The 17,178-nt window shown below is 40.5% G+C and overlaps 1 protein-coding gene across 1 annotated transcript; it reads right to left on the reverse strand.

The window, feature by feature from the left end:
• Positions 1-11,490: 11,490 nt before the first annotated feature.
• Positions 11,491-16,186, reverse strand: LOC137297086 (dol-P-Glc:Glc(2)Man(9)GlcNAc(2)-PP-Dol alpha-1,2-glucosyltransferase-like). Its single transcript, XM_067829067.1, has 3 exons — positions 15,986-16,186; positions 14,168-14,368; positions 11,491-13,068 (listed from the first exon to the last, which is right to left on the reverse strand). Exons 1-3 carry the CDS (start codon positions 16,133-16,135, stop codon positions 11,992-11,994), a joined length of 1,428 nt encoding a protein of 475 aa, XP_067685168.1. The 5' UTR covers positions 16,136-16,186; the 3' UTR covers positions 11,491-11,991.
• Positions 16,187-17,178: the final 992 nt, after the last annotated feature.

Raw genomic sequence — 17,178 nt, forward strand, 5'->3', positions numbered from 1 at the left:
GTGCGCTTAAACGTGTTAAGAGTTACATCAGCTGTTTGTATCCATGGCGAATATCCGTGGATTAGTGTCCAGAGCGTTTGCCCGAAGAGCGAATGGTCCACGGTTCGATCCTCGAACTCTAATCACCAAAAGATTCTCAGCACCAAGGAGACAGAACATTCACTGGTTGGCTTTCAGTCAAATATCATATTCGGCATGTTTAACGAGGACCCATGAATTATATTCATATCTTTGCATAATCTATAATTATCCGTAACATCTATTGTCATTTTTGTGGACTTTGGAACAGGGCCTCCTTGCTCACAGCACTTAGGTGAACGTAAGTCGCTAAGGTAACCACTGCGCAATGTTAAAGAATGTCAAGGCTGGTTCGTGAAATGAGCACATGTTCTATACACATACACATGCTATCGGTATTTACGCAAAATGTTTAAAAGCGATTCATTGTCAGAACATAAAAGAGTTTTCAACTTACACATATTGGGCTTATGACAACATTTGACTCTTATATTTCAGTCTGAATTTGTTTTAAAACGAACAAACATTAGCACAATGATACTCATTGTCTTCCCCAAACTTACACAAGAGGCATAGACGTTGTAAAACATAGACCGTTGTAAAACATAGACGTTGTAAAATATAGACCGTTGTAAAACATAGACGTTGTAAAACATAGACGTTGTAAAACATGTACATTAAGTCTTCCAATTCTAGTGACAAATATGTTTCTGGTTCCGAAAGACTTTTGTACTCTCTATAGAAACAATAACTTACTCTACTGTGCAAAGATCACATGTCGTCTGAACTGACCTAACGCATTTATATATTCACCAGTACGGGAATATCTTTCACCTGACGTTCATAGAAGCAATATGGGTCGCATTCTCCGTACACAAACACCAATACGTGTTTAAGGATTGACGCTTAAGATCCTGTACAGGCAATTAGAGGAACACATTCTATTATATATAATATATGCATATAGTCAGTACAGGGCATCTGGGTGTGGGGTCAAAGTGTCGACGGGACATGCAATCATTTACACGGAGCACTCATTGCATTCTTCACACATTCATTGCTGGAAACAGAGAATGCACCAAATATGAATACCCTGCATGGTTAGCTGAACTCCACTCCCTTTGTGCTGAGCATTAAAGTACGAGTTCGACAGGTAAGTGTATAGTGCTGAATGTTTCATAACCATGTCAGGGAATCAGTGTGCCCCACATTCTGAGTTTCACATGAAGTAAACTCACAAAGCCGTGACGAGGTAAAAACTGTCAGTCTTACTGACATCTTACCTAGGACGAAAGGGGTAGTGTGGTGGTTCAAGCGTTCACTCGACACCCTGAAACCCTGGGTTCGATTCCCTACATGTGTATAACGTATGAAGCCCATTTCTGGTGTCCCCTGCTGTGAAGGTAATATTAATAAGTGCATGCGCTAAACTTCATTCACTAGGTGAATGCTCACAGCGCTGATAAACAAAGCACAACACATTATTACCCCGGAAAACCCTGGCTGCCTGGCTCTAGAAGGTTAACAGTCATATGACTTATGTCACCGGGTACCCATTCACTGCTGGCTGAACAAAGGCAATTTTAAACAAACTCACTTGCCAAAGGCGAGACCACATGCATCACATGTGTTGACTCAAGTCAGAGAAACTCTCGAGAGTGAAGCTGCCCAACACGGTCACCCATCCAAAGACTCTCCGTGCCCAACACGGTCACCCATCCAAAGACTCTCCGTGCCCAACGCTGCTCATGACTTCAACTGAGCTGTGACTTGAGCCCTATGCACTTACTATCACTATTGCTAGAGGATTTACAACCACTATTGCTAGAAGATTTACAACCACTATTGCTAGAAGATTTACAACCACTATTGCTAGAAGATTGCTAACAGCGGTTAAAACTGTATTCACGCACTTAATTTTAACTGATGTTGTTCACATCAAGGTGAAGAGAGGCGTAATTGGAACAAAGTCACACAGAAATACGATAGAGGTAATGAGTTTCAATGCGGGGCTAGACAGAAGCCTAGGGACTAGCAGAAGTCTCCCATCCACTTAAATGACTGACATTATACCTGATTAAAATCCATGATTGTATATAGTCGGGTGGTGAAAACCATACAGTTAGTGATTATTTAGTGTTGTAAGAAACATTTGAGCAAAGGATAGTCATTGTCATAAGTACAATATTTCGTAGATATCTCAGTTTGGGGTATTTGCGCGTATTAATACTTCATCGACATTGAACCTATGCAATGGACATAAATTTGGCAACGTGTACAAATATTGGTTTATAGGTTCCAACGTTCATATGAATTACAAACCATATGCACACATTCCGTGGGTTGTATAAATATCGTAATACTATCACTCAGTTAGGCAATAAGAGTGCTCGGACAGCCTGGAGTTAAAGCGTTTGCTTTGAGCATTGAAGAATCGAGTTTGCCTACATGATGCAATGCGTGAAGGTTATTTCTGGTATACCCTGTGTTGATGTTGTTGGTATATTGCCAAGTGTGGAGTGAAAACATTGATGTGTGGTGAAGACGCACAAAAAACGCAGTGAGAGGCTAACTGTCACATACCAAAGTAACCACAACAGAAGAATAGTTTGTTTTGCAAAACTTTATTCCTCCCCTTAAGATATAAGTAACCCCAATACCTATACTAAACTAATTCTACAGGTGCAAATACAACTAACTAATCTAATTACCTAACCTAGCTACATATACAGTTCTGTCTACCACTTATATTGCTAAAGTTCTAATAATACTACTACTACTACTAACTACACTAAAATCCTAATACCCTCACTAATATAGATAATGATTACATATAATCCCAATCAGAAACTAAACAATTGAACTAAATAACAATAAAGGAATTAGCCACTCAGAGAGAACACTTTCTCTTTACAATGTAATCAGAATGTCAGTGCACTGTGGTTCCACTTGGTGACGTCATGGTATTTGTGTGGTATCCCTCACACCCAGGCGATGGTTTCCCTCACGGAGTTTAAGGGGCCTGTGTAATGGTTGATGGCTGTGCCATCCACATCTCACATTACTAGGAGATACATGCTCCTTGTACAACAGGGAAGACTCTTGTCTGTCTCCTTACAGGCGGAGATAATACCCCTCTCCTTACTTTAAGGATAACCGGCCAGTTCCGGGACACTACAATACAATATAAGTAACTACAGTTACTCAGTAAGACATGTGTCAATGTCTTATACTTTATGCATGTACTTTACTCCGATTTACATATTTGAAAGTGGAACAGTTTTTGTGGAACGATAACATTCAAATTTTGAATGGCTTTGTGGCTATATAGTGTTACAATATGCACATATATCTAGAAATACTACATCAGTAAAACAATTTCTTGCTACATCTACTCAATCAATAAATACAAAAGTAATAATGATAATAAAAACTTACGCCAGCCAGCGTGAGATGCAATCCCATACAAAAGTTGAACCCATACAGGTGAACACAGTGGTGATTCTGGCTGACTGTCCAGATTACTACCCTTCCTCACTATTTATATTGACCTCCCATACCCAAGCTACTCAACACCTCTCTATTGTTTACAAATTAACACCCCAGCTCTCTGGCCATACCTGGTCACGCTTCCCTGAACATAACCCTGTTCCCATAGTATTACCGAACATAATCTAACAACAACTCCCAACAATATATAACACACTCTAACAATACCATACTACATCTATTTACAGTACCATAAACTAATTATATAAACGAAATCATCTGTGATCTTGACATCACTCCCCACTTCAAGTAATTGTACACAAGTACAATTATATATTACACTCAAGATCACATTTAAGTTTGTTTTAATGCATAAATATCATAAAACACAATTGTCTAAATGTACAATAGCACAGTAATACATAAGAAATAACTGCTGACAAATAATCTGGATATGCAGAGAGTACATTATTTACACACTGCCATACACATAGTATGACTAGGGTGAACACCGGCTCAAGAGATCAGCCCCAACATTCTCACTTCCTTTGATTGCACGAATTAGAAATCTGTAGGGTTGCAAAGTCAGGGCCCACCTCATCACTCGTCCATTGGTCATTTTTGCCTTGGTCATCCATATTAAGGGCTGATGGTCAGTCTCCAAAATAAATTCTCTCCCATACAGATATCTTTCTAACTTCTGTATTGCCCACACAATAGCCAAACACTCTTTTTCTATTGTAGAATACGCTCTCTCACGATCTACTAACTTCCGACTCACAAACAATATTGGAAATCGCTCACCTTCCTGTTCTTGTAGCAGTACAGCTCCGATTCCAACGTCAGAAGCGTCTGTTCTTACCAAGAATGGTTTCTTCAAGTCGGGTAGTTTCAAGATAGGAAAACTTGACATATGGGTTCTTAACGTAGTGAAAGCTAATTCCTGGCTTTCTGTCCATATTACCTTGTTTGGCTTTCCTTTCTTTGTGAGATCAGTTAGCGGAACTGCTATGGCTGCATAGTTTGGGATAAATTTCCGGTAGTACCCGGTCAGTCCCAACAACGCTCTCACTTGTTTCTTGGTTTGAGGTCGCTCCACATTTAGGATCTTTTCTACATTCTTACCTTCTGGTCGAATTAGACCACTACCCACCTTGTGCCCTAAAAAGTCCAGATGTTTATATCCCACTTTTACCTTTGAAGGTCGAGCTGTAAGATGGAATTGTCTTAACCTCGTAAATATTGCTCTCAGACTTACCATGTGGTGTGACCAGTTCTCAGTTCCTTCTATGATGTCGTCTATGAAGTTGTCTGTATTTGGTATGTTGTGCAATACTTGTCTCATCAGTCGGGAAAATACTGCAGGTGCATTAACTACTCCAAATGGCATCACCTTCCATTGGTATAATCCATCAGGAGTTATAAATGCTGTCAGTTCTTTGCTACTCTCTTCCATTGGAATCTGCCAATATGCTTTGCTTACATCAATTTTGGTAAGATATTTACAGTTCCGTAACCGTGCAAAGATGGAATCAGCTAATGGAATTGGTTCGGCATCAAATACGGTCACCTGATTCAGTTTGCGAAAATCGGTACAAAATCTGTAAGTCGAGTCAGGCTTCTTCACAAGTACAATGGGGGATGCATATGGTGACTGAGAAGGTTCTATCACCCCCATGTCTAACATTAGCTGTATCTCCTTAGCTACAACATCTCTCATATGATGAGGAAGTGGATAGGGCTTGGATCGTATAGGCTCATTACATGTCAGCTTGATCTTATATTCCATACAATCTACCTTCCCTGGTAAATCACTCAGTACATCTTTGAATTCACTTATGAGCTCCTTCACCTCATTTTGTTGCTCCTCTGTCAAATCTTCAGAAATGTCTACATCCTGATACGTTTCCTTAGAAACTAAAGAAGGTGAAGCTATGTCTAACATACTCACCTCTTCAGCCTTGACATCCACCAGACCAGCACTGACATGCACAAGTTGAGCTATGCTGACGTCACATACAGCTGTGTCCTTGACCTCCTCTCTCTCAATGTACCTTTTCAGTAGATTGGCATGATAGGTTTTAATCTTGTTACCAACCTGTATTCTGTAATTGCCAATGCCAAAGGTATCCAGTATTTTATATGGCCCTTTCCACTGCAGCAACAGTTTGTTTGAATCAGTGGGCAACAGAATTAATACTTTATCACCAACCTTCATTTTTCTTGGCTTGGACTTCACATCAAAGAACTTTTTGTATTTACATGCTTTCTTTTGAAGTTCTTGCTGTGCTACGTGAATAGTCTCCTCAAGACGGTTTTGAAGATCTAGCACATACTCATATGTGGTTCTTACCTCTGGATTTGGTATATCTCTTGTCCAGATTTCCCTCAGAATCTGTACTGGTCCTCTCACAGTGCGTCCATATAAGAGTTCAAATGGGGCAAAACCCAAACTCTCTTGAGGTACCTCTCGGTAAGCAAATAACAAAGCAGGTACATACCTGTCCCAGTCATTTGGTCGTTCTGCACACATCCGTTTCAGCATCGTCTTCAAGGTTCCATTGAACTTCTCCACTAGGCCATTGCACATTGGATGATAAGGGGAAGTAGTAAGCTGATGTATGGACAATAGTCTACTTACCTCCTTCATCACGCCTGACGTGAACTGGGCTCCCATGTCTGTTAATATCTCCTTGGGGATACCAACCCTACTGAATATCTCGAACAGAGCTTCGGCAACATATTCTGTCTCTACTCTGGGTAAAGCTACTGCTTCTGGGTATCGTGTTGCATAATCAACCACCGTCAGTATATACCTATTACCCTTGTCTGTGACAGGATACAATGGACCAATCAAATCAACAGCTACCCTCTCAAATGGCACTTCAATTAATGGCATTTGTCCCAGTGGTATTTTCCTTACCTTTCCCTTCGGCATGGTACGTTGACAAATATCACAAGACTGAACATGTCTTCTGACATCACCAATTACTCCTGGCCAATAAAACTGTGAGATTACCCTATCTAGAGTCTTCTTGATTCCAAGATGTCCACCCATCAGTGCTTCATGACATACCTTCATTACCTGTGTGCGCAATCCAACCGGTACTACTGCCTGTACAACTTGTTTACCATTGTCCATTTTATTGGAAGTATGCTTCCTATACAGCATATCATTCTCCACAAAGTAAGAGGAAGTACTATGTCGGGTCTCCCTAATCTTACCTTCTTCCACTAATTTTCTTATTTTGTTCAGACTTGAATCCTGATGTTGTAGGGATACGAACTCACCTCGACTCAGTGTCAACCCAACAGGTTCCAATGTCTTCAAGGGTTCCATGCCTACTTGGCGTACTCTTCTCTGGCTCCTTGTCTCTACAGCACCTACTGTTTTAATGTCCTGCTTATCCCACATCAAGTCTGGATCTCCTGGCTCTCTAACTCCGGGAATATTGCCTAATATTAAGTCACAGATTGGTGTGTCCATACATGCTGCTCTCACCATACCCGTGTAAAAGGGCGTATTTACAGTAATCCATGCTACCGGAAGTGTCAAGATCCTGCTATCTGCTAATTTACAAGATTGTGTTTCTGAAGTCAAACATGCATCTTTTACCATTGACCTCCTCACTATTACACCGTTACATCCCGTGTCTCTAAGCACATCTACTTGAGTGTCGTTTACCTTTCCCTGATAAAATGGCATGCGGTGATCTTTGGTAAGCACACTCCCTGAGGCTACATCTGCGTTAGTAACCTCCTCTGAAGTTGCTGCATCACCATCTAGAACTTCATGTATGCAGGGCTCTACTTTTGTGTTATCTGGATGTATTAGAGACATGTTTGTGTTGTCTTCACTCACCTGGATACTTGCCACTTTAAACTTGGGTTTCTTGCACTGTGCTGCCAAATGCCCAGTTTGATTGCAGTTGTAACATGTCCTTTCCTTAATAGGAACAAATTGTCTGGAACAAGTACCATGTTTACCTGATGCGCTACCCTCGACTATTTTCCCTTTGGAAACCTGCTTGTCAGTTTGACCTGGAATAACTGGTCTATTGTATCTTCCATGACTCGTACCTCTAGCTTCTATAAATTGCTCTGCTAGTCTAGCCATTTCCATCGCGTCTTTTGGCTTTCTCTCTCTCAAGAATATACCCAGATCCCTTCCAGTCACATTCAAAATCTGTTCACGCAGCAGCAAATCTCTCACACCTTCGAACGTCTTTTGTGTACCACTTAGTTCAATCCATCTGTTGAAATAGTTCTCAATTCTAACTACAAATTGTGTGAAAATCTCACCTGTTTCGGTTTTAGCAGTCCTAAATTTCTGATGGAATCCATCCTCAGTCATTTCATAGCGTTTAAGTAATGCAGTTTTAACTGCATTGTAATTTTCAGCCTCAAAGGCATTTAACCGGGAGTATACTTCTAAAGCCTTACCTTTCAGCAGAGTACACAGGTAAGCTGCCCAATGGGACGGGTCCCAGCCTTGCGCTGTAGCTACACGTTCAAACCTTTGCAGATATGCATCAATATTGTCATTGTGGTCGTCAAATGGAGGCATTTTAGGCATCTTGGGAATGGCTGCCGATCTATTCTCTCCTACCTGCCCTTCTTGATTTCCTGCCGCACCCTTTTCTAACTTGGCTAGTTCTATTCTTTCATTTGACTGTATTTTACACTTTTCTTTCTCCAATTCTAATCGTTCTCTCTCTCGTTCCCATTCTAACCTTTCTTTCTCCTTTCTTTCCTCCAGTTCTAACTTTTTAATCTCCCGCTCCCTAGCTCTTTCCTCCCGTTCGAGCCTGTCTTTTTCTTTCTCATTCTCCAACTCCATTTGCTCTTTCACAAACACTCTCAAATCATCTTTCTCATACCCTAAACTCTGACCCAGTTTGATAAGTTTGTCAATGTCCATAATTGTCTGTATGAGGGCAAAGCAGGGTACACAAAAAGTCAAACTGTCTGGAATAAATAGGGATCCTACCAAGAATAAAACCGGAGGTGATTTCCCATATATCCCAATGTTCAAAATGTTCACGACGAACCAATGGCCTTAACTGACCAATAACCACAATACACCCTCCACCCTTGAATTCCAAATCATACACTCAAGGACGCAGAAGTGGTGCCGTATGTTCTAACCCTTCTTTATGGACACAAAGATTCTGCAGCGATATACAATCAACAACGCTACATCAAATGCGCTACAGAACACAACTAGGGTTCCCTTTGATAGTGACAAATAATCTAATTATCCCACCGCTGCCACCAAAATGTCACATACCAAAGTAACCACAACAGAAGAATAGTTTGTTTTGCAAAACTTTATTCCTCCCCTTAAGATATAAGTAACCCCAATACCTATACTAAACTAATTCTACAGGTGCAAATACAACTAACTAATCTAATTACCTAACCTAGCTACATATACAGTTCTGTCTACCACTTATATTGCTAAAGTTCTAATAATACTACTACTACTACTAACTACACTAAAATCCTAATACCCTCACTAATATAGATAATGATTACATATAATCCCAATCAGAAACTAAACAATTGAACTAAATAACAATAAAGGAATTAGCCACTCAGAGAGAACACTTTCTCTTTACAATGTAATCAGAATGTCAGTGCACTGTGGTTCCACTTGGTGACGTCATGGTATTTGTGTGGTATCCCTCACACCCAGGCGATGGTTTCCCTCACGGAGTTTAAGGGGCCTGTGTAATGGTTGATGGCTGTGCCATCCACATCTCACATTACTAGGAGATACATGCTCCTTGTACAACAGGGAAGACTCTTGTCTGTCTCCTTACAGGCGGAGATAATACCCCTCTCCTTACTTTAAGGATAACCGGCCAGTTCCGGGACACTACAATACAATATAAGTAACTACAGTTACTCAGTAAGACATGTGTCAATGTCTTATACTTTATGCATGTACTTTACTCCGATTTACATATTTGAAAGTGGAACAGTTTTTGTGGAACGATAACATTCAAATTTTGAATGGCTTTGTGGCTATATAGTGTTACAATATGCACATATATCTAGAAATACTACATCAGTAAAACAATTTCTTGCTACATCTACTCAATCAATAAATACAAAAGTAATAATGATAATAAAAACTTACGCCAGCCAGCGTGAGATGCAATCCCATACAAAAGTTGAACCCATACAGGTGAACACAGTGGTGATTCTGGCTGACTGTCCAGATTACTACCCTTCCTCACTATTTATATTGACCTCCCATACCCAAGCTACTCAACACCTCTCTATTGTTTACAAATTAACACCCCAGCTCTCTGGCCATACCTGGTCACGCTTCCCTGAACATAACCCTGTTCCCATAGTATTACCGAACATAATCTAACAACAACTCCCAACAATATATAACACACTCTAACAATACCATACTACATCTATTTACAGTACCATAAACTAATTATATAAACGAAATCATCTGTGATCTTGACACTAACCCCCTTTCGGTACCTCACGTACCCTGTAAGTTATATCCCGAGCCCGCACTGCAGGACGCTGGCCGCTGTTACATGATTATGGTACGCAAATATTAACATTTCGGTGTTGATGTGCACCGTACTTTTGTCGTTGTTTTTTTCTTGAAAAAGTGAAGAAAATAAATGAAAATAAGAGTTGTAATGGGATTACAAGCGCATGTGGTCCTTTAAACCCTAGACTAATTTACGTGTGCCACCTGTGTGTACCGATGTTACTCTAATGTGTGTGTGTGTGTGTGTGCGTGCGCGCGTGAGCGTGCGTTTCATAAACTCCATATGTATCGTATGAACCAACACTCCACTCTCTCCCTACCCCAACACCATCAACACGTCACCAACATTCAATCCAACTGTCGACCATGTGGCTGAAGCATTCGGCTGACGACCCGGCTGCAATATCTGGGTGCCCATTACTGCTGTACCCCCGCCGTGATATTGCTGGACTATTGCTAAAAGCGGCGTAAAACTATATTTACTCACTCACTCAACCTCTGTCCAACTGTCCTGTCAGTGAGTGAGTTTAGTTTTACGCCGCACTCAGCAAGAGTACAGCTATGTGATGGCGGTCTGTAAATAATCGAGTCTGGACCAGACAATCCAGTGACCAACAACAGGAGTATCGATCAGCGCAATTGGGAACCTATGACATGCCCCAACCAAGTCAGCAAGCCTAACCACCCGATCCCGTTAGTCGCCTCTTATGACAAACATAGTCGCCTTTTATGGCAAGCATGGGTTGATCTCCCATGCCTGTCCTTAGAGGCACCTAATAGGATTCGTGGGTCAGGCTCGCTGACTTGGTTGACATGTCATCATATCCCATTACGTTAATGCTCGTGCTGTTGATCACTTGACTGTCTGGTCCTAGGGTCGATTATTTACAGACCGTCATCATGTACAGGTAGCTGGAATATAGCCGAGAGCGGTGATAGACGACAAACCAAAAACCCTAAGTCCACCATAGACAACCATAAGGAGGAACTCTATGTACGATGACACAAGATCTCCCATGCCAGCAAGTCTGACCACCTGTTCCCTTAAGTAGCGATTTACATCCAGGCAACTGGTGGTGACCAAAACCAACTCGGAGAGAGTGAGCGAGTTTAGTTTTACCCTGCACTCAGCAATACTCCAGCGATATGGCGGCTGTCCGTAAATAATCAAGCCTGGATCAGACATTCCAGTGATCAACAACATGAGCATTGACATGCACAATTGGGAACCGATGACATGTGTCAAACAAGTCAGCGAGTCTGACCACCCGATCCCGTTAGTCGCCTCTTACGCCTTTTATGACAAGCATGGGTTGCTGAAGGTATTCTACCCTGGACCTTCATCACCAACTCGGAAGTCCTACAATATTAACCACTGGTGCCGTCCATGACATCACTGGTCAATGGTCCACATAACACCACCATTATGATGGATGAAAAACATTCCAACATGAAACATATTTTCTGTGATGTTTATTTCAAGGTAACAATAACAAATTATGACAATGCTAGACGTTCTTGGAAACAACCAAGGTTTTGTCTCAGTAGGGCAAAGACAGACTTGGGAAGGCTGTTCAATTCAATTCAATTCACTTCAATTCAGAATACAGATTACACAAACTTTCATTAGCAGTGTAATTGTTTTAAGTTTCCTATGTGAAATAATATTTATTTTACCCTCCCCGATATTATATAACTCATTACATGTCCCTGCACAATAATAAACACACACTCCCACCCCATCCCAGCGCCTACCATCATCCATCATCTGCTGTATTACCTCTAAATTTTGATTCAGCTATTACATGACCCTCCCTGATATAGTATCAGCTGTTATATAACCCTCCCTGATTCTGAATGAGCTGTTACATGAAAATACCCCCTTATTACAGTCAGTACATGAGCCTTTCTATGTTGGTGAACCTACCCTCAACCTATCTCTCCTACCCCCAAGTTCCTCACCACATAAAACGTTGCTGTTCTTTAGAATCTGGCCAAAGGAATGGTTTATACAAAAAAATGTAAAGTGTTGCTGCATTGATGAAAAGAAAAAACAGCAACTCCAGACCTAGAGTAAGCTTAGATTGGCACTGGTCATTGATATTCAATCTCCAAACATAAAAGGGGATTATGAAATATCTAAACTCCAGCAGTTTTTGAGGAACAAGAGACACAATAACGCACACCCAGAAGCACATCTTCCATATAATTGTCTTGTGACTCAAGGAGCAGTTGAAGCCTATTAATGCGAAACAATATACCGGGATAAGCAAAAACTTCACTAGTTCATGTCGTCTGTAGATCTTCGACCAGACATAAAATGGGTAGTGACGATTGTCTGCCAGAAGATATTCATGAACATAAGTAAAATTCGAGATCAAGTATGCTGAAAAGACTACAAAAATGCTGACCAAAAAATGATGGTTGAAAAGGAATTTGAAAATGTAGGTGATCTTTGACCTGGATAGGAAATGCATGAAGCTGAAGAAAAGGCATGTGCTTAAGAAATAAAACACTTGTGGGAAGTTAAGACATGCCTGATGATGACTTCGATCACCTACAACTATGCCATTGTTGAGATAAACAAAGGATATAAATACCAAAACAATAAACAGATAAGGGAGAATAGTTTTTAAGATATTTTTCAAAAAGTTAAATAACTTCTTCTGGTCATGTAATAAGGTTTTCGTTAGGCATCTAAAGAGAGGTTGTAGTATGGTCAAAGAATATTTATCTATGCTGTCCTTTCCTCGCAAATCTTTGCAGTCATCTAGCCATTTAAATACATGTTTCTCACAGGATATACCGGCCATGAAAACTACCCAGATTATGTTGGTCTGGCGAAACAAGACCGCGATGGCACCGCAGATGGCGGCAGCAAAGTGGACATGGCGGAGACAGGCGAGGTACATAAGGAGGACCCAAAGGACAGATCCGGGGTCGGTGTAGTAGAGGAAGGCGAAGAAGTAGAGGACTGGGTACAGTCCCAGAGATATTGCTTGAAGAGTTTGTGATAGTGAGTCCACTCTCTGGTTCTGAAAAGCAAAGATATCAAAGGATCAAGTAAGATAAGGTCTTTACTTGGTGAACAAATGTCACCAGAAATGTCATACAGTATGAAGAATTACAAGACCACTCCAAGTACATGCATTTGAAAAAAATCATTATCATTTTAAATTTTCTTAATTTCTAGGCATTTACACTGTACTTACACAATGTGATATCAAGCATTAAAGTCTTTTCCTCCATGTTGGTCCAATTATATTATCCCTGAAAACTAGCTACCTCAACCTAGATATCACATTAATTATACCAAAAGTCATCGCATATGCCAAATCCCTCCCCCCTACCCTTAACAAAATTGAAAGAACAAATCATATGAGAGTTACTTAAAGTGTCATAATTTCTGTCTACAAGTTCTTCAATAAGGCCATATATAAGAATATTCTTGTTTCTCATTACCACCTGACCCTAAGATTTCTTTTAAAGATGCAGCTTTGACTCTCCAAATGTGTATGAAATTTTTACACTTCTAAGGTCTGTTTGGGTTCACCTAAGAATGATGAATGGTTACGCTACTCAACAAAAATTAAATGTTTCTCAGGCACACTTTTTTCAAAAGTGATGACGGCGGTAGGACTTTCTAAAGAACATTTTATCAAAAAAAAGTGATAAGGGAAGAACACATTTTTATTTTTTTCCCTCAGAAATACAGCTTGGGAAGTTTAGCACATGTTAATGACTTGTAGATTCAGTCATACTCATTCTTACAGACACCCATTCTTATTGTGGACAAAAGGATGATCAGGACCCGGCCAAGTGAAAAATTGTATTTAATCGGTACAAAAATATTGTCATGGGCACATATTTAAGTGACGCATCAATGCCCGAGAAACATTTCATTTATTGCTATTTAGCCTTAAATAACTCGAAATAGGAATAAGGGCACAAAACATACATAGGACGCATGGTCCAGAAATCTCAAGATCTGAAATCTGAAAATTACGGATCAGGAAAAAAAATTATGGATCAGGGAAAAAGTGGCTTGAGAAACGATCATGTAAATATTGTGCTATTTTCATGCTTCACACAGAGGGGTGACAAACGGCATGATACAGTACACATGATAATTACCTTCTTCTTCCAACTTGGAATGGCACCTGCCAGTAGATACAAGACACAGACATTAGCCACCATGAAGAGCAGGTTGACCCCTCGCAGAACAAGGGTGGAGCAGGCAGTGGCTGAGGGGAGTTGCAGTAGCCGCGATGTGGGGACCAGCAACCCAGCAGACACCAGGTACAGCCCTGGCAGGGTTGTAATCATTGGGTCCCACTGGAACAGACATAACCTGAGTGAGTGAGTGAGTGAGTGAGTGAGTGAGTGAGTGAGTGAGTGAGTGAGTGTAGCGAACTAGTTTTAAAATTGCTTTGAACAGTATTTCACTTATAATATGGTGCAAAGGAAAACGCCTCTAATGTGCTAAATGCATTTAAAAATTCACTTTTCTAGTGCCCTATCATTTGGTTTGAATAAAATCAGAAAAAATATAAGAATGTCATATAAAACTATTGTCATTCATGCTCAGTTTGGAGATTTAGTCAGTCACATGCTTAGTACTGCATCAAGATTTTTCGATTCAATGATGGCAGACCTTAGTGAACACGTGCACTGGTCAAATTTGGCATTTGTGATAGAACATTATTACAAATAACATGATAACAAACTACTTAAAATAGAAATGTGTAGGTAAGGAATCGGGAATAAGTCCTGACAAAAAAAATGACAGCAGTCATGTGGAGAATCTAGCAAAAGCAGTGGGCTGTAGAGGTGTCACAGGATTTCAGAATTCTATTTAGTATGTGATGCAGGCGGTAGGACTTTCTTTTTTAAATTTTTCTAGAAAAAAAGCGACGAGGGAGGAACATGTTCTTTTTTTTCTCTCAGAAATACAGCTTGGAAAGTTGAGCATGTGTTTATGAGTTGTAGATCAGTCACACTTGTTCTTACAGACAGCCATTTTTATAGTGGACAAATGGATGATCAGTCAAAGTTATTTTTTTCAATAAAAAACTGTTACCCATAAAAATAAAAGTGACACGCCAATGTCCAAGAAACATTCCACATTTATTTAGCTTTATGTTTTTGCTTCAGGCAAATTTGATTTATCTTGTAACTTAAAAAGAGTCACTCACAGTCTTTTGCTTGTGCCTTAAAGAGTTAAGTTCTAACCCTGCTGTGTGTCAGCTATATGTTGGAGGACAGTGGAAAGTGATGCAGGTTTTAGTCGTTTACCACACACGTTCTAGTGTTTACAAAGCTAGAAATGTCATCATGCCTGAATCATAATCTGATTAAAACATTAACAGCTCAGATATTGAAATATCTTAGGTAAAATAATGCGACATGCAGACGTGTCGAGAAGTCAATGTCAGAGAGCAGTCTGGGGATCTCAAATATGTGGATTCTTCATTCCTGCCACAGGTATTGCTTTATCATATGAATGAGTTTGCATGACCTGTCTATGTATGCTGGTGTCACCAGTCTGTCAGATCATGGCTTGCATAAAGACTGTTTGCAAAATGGACATACATGTATAAAAAACTTTTACGAAATGACCTAACTGAATACATACACTGATTGTGGGGCCTTAAGCCTCGAAATAGATGACCCTGACAGATCAATGTAAACCTGTAAGAATGACGAAATACATGATGAAATAAACCGAATACTCTTATGATTCCCATATCAATTTTTATGTGACAAATTATTGTTAGTTTGTGCTTCTGTGTTTAATATCAAGCTGACCCCCATCGACAGTTATCATTAGATCCTATTTGAAAACGATTTCTTAGTGCGATTGTCAGGCGTTGAATGATGAACGCCGTTTTTCTTAGTTTTCTATGTTATTTCAGATTTTGTTGAATCGATAGTATAATTTTAAGGCCGCACCTCAGATAGATTCCCATGACAATATTGCTGTGCTTGGGGAATATGGAAAATCTCGTCCATGTAAGGTTTTCCTTGAACGTCATTGAGGATTTTCATAAGCATTAGGCCAGAGGCTGCATAGAGCAACAAGCCCACTGTAAACACGATCATCCTCAAACCGCATCCACGTCTCCAGAACTGTACGTTTAGAGTAACTTGCCCCTAGTTATGACACCACTAGGTAGGCTGGTCCCCGCCCTTTACGCGTGGTCAATTTACGCTGTAGCGATATTGAGAGACAGGGCCCAGCTTAAACTGCAGGAAAGACAGGTACCGAGTCCAAACTAAACTGCAGTCAGGTAAAGTGTTGGAAATTGTTGAACAGAAGATCGAATTGTCAACATTTTGAAAATCTTTTTTCCTAAAGTTACCGACTGTCTGTTTTAAAATTAATCAAAAGGTTCCCGCTCTAAGGCTAAGTGTAATAGCACTTACACTTTACATCAAAGAGTTTAATGTACTGAGTGAGTGAGCTTAGTTTTACGCCACACCCAGCAATAGTCCAACGATATGGCGTCGGTCTGTAAATAATCGAGTCTGGACCAGACAATACAGTGATCAACAATATGAGCATCGATCTGCGCTATTGGGAACCGATGACATGTGTCAACCAAGTCAGCGAGCCTGACCGCCCGATCCCGTTAGTCGCCTCTTACGACAAGCATAGTCGCTTTTTATGGCAAGCATGGGTTGCTGAAGGCCTATTCTACCCCGGACCTTCACGGGTCTTATAATGTACTGAAATGGTTATGGGGCGGTGGGGTAGCCTAGTGGTTAAAGCGTTTGCTCGTCACGCCGAAGACCCGGATTCGATTCCCCACATGGGTACAATAAGTCCCCCATCACATCTTTCTATTCATGTTTCATTTTTGCTTGAGCCAGCAATACTCCAACCTAACGCCGAGCCCTGCAAATATAAGTGTCTGAACCGGACAACCAAGCGATTGATATTACGAGCAAAGATCCTCGCAGTCGAAGTAGGATGATAACAACAACAATATATATACTATCTGCTTTATGGTCTCTGATGACACACTATCAGCCAAGTCAATGAATCTAACCTCCCGATCCACTAGCCACCTCAAATGACCAGTAGAGCTTGCCCTTAACCTAATCTCACAGGTATGGTGCAGACCAGCCAATGCATGGTTATA

Source organism: Haliotis asinina, chromosome 9, assembly GCF_037392515.1.
Source record: "Haliotis asinina isolate JCU_RB_2024 chromosome 9, JCU_Hal_asi_v2, whole genome shotgun sequence".
Classification (NCBI taxonomy): Eukaryota; Metazoa; Mollusca; class Gastropoda; order Lepetellida; family Haliotidae; genus Haliotis; species Haliotis asinina.

Excerpts from the sequence above, each read along its gene's own strand:
- LOC137297086 (XM_067829067.1), bottom strand. The coding sequence starts at position 16,135 with ATGATCGTGTTTACAGTGGGCTTGTTGCTCTATGCAGCCTCTGGCCTA. Across the intron at positions 14,369-15,985 it reads GTCATGGGAATCTATCTGAG|TGGGACCCAATGATTACAAC; the intron begins GTGCGGCCTTAA and ends TGTCTGTTCCAG. Across the intron at positions 13,069-14,167 it reads TTCCAAGTTGGAAGAAGAAG|AACCAGAGAGTGGACTCACT; the intron begins GTAATTATCATG and ends TTTGCTTTTCAG.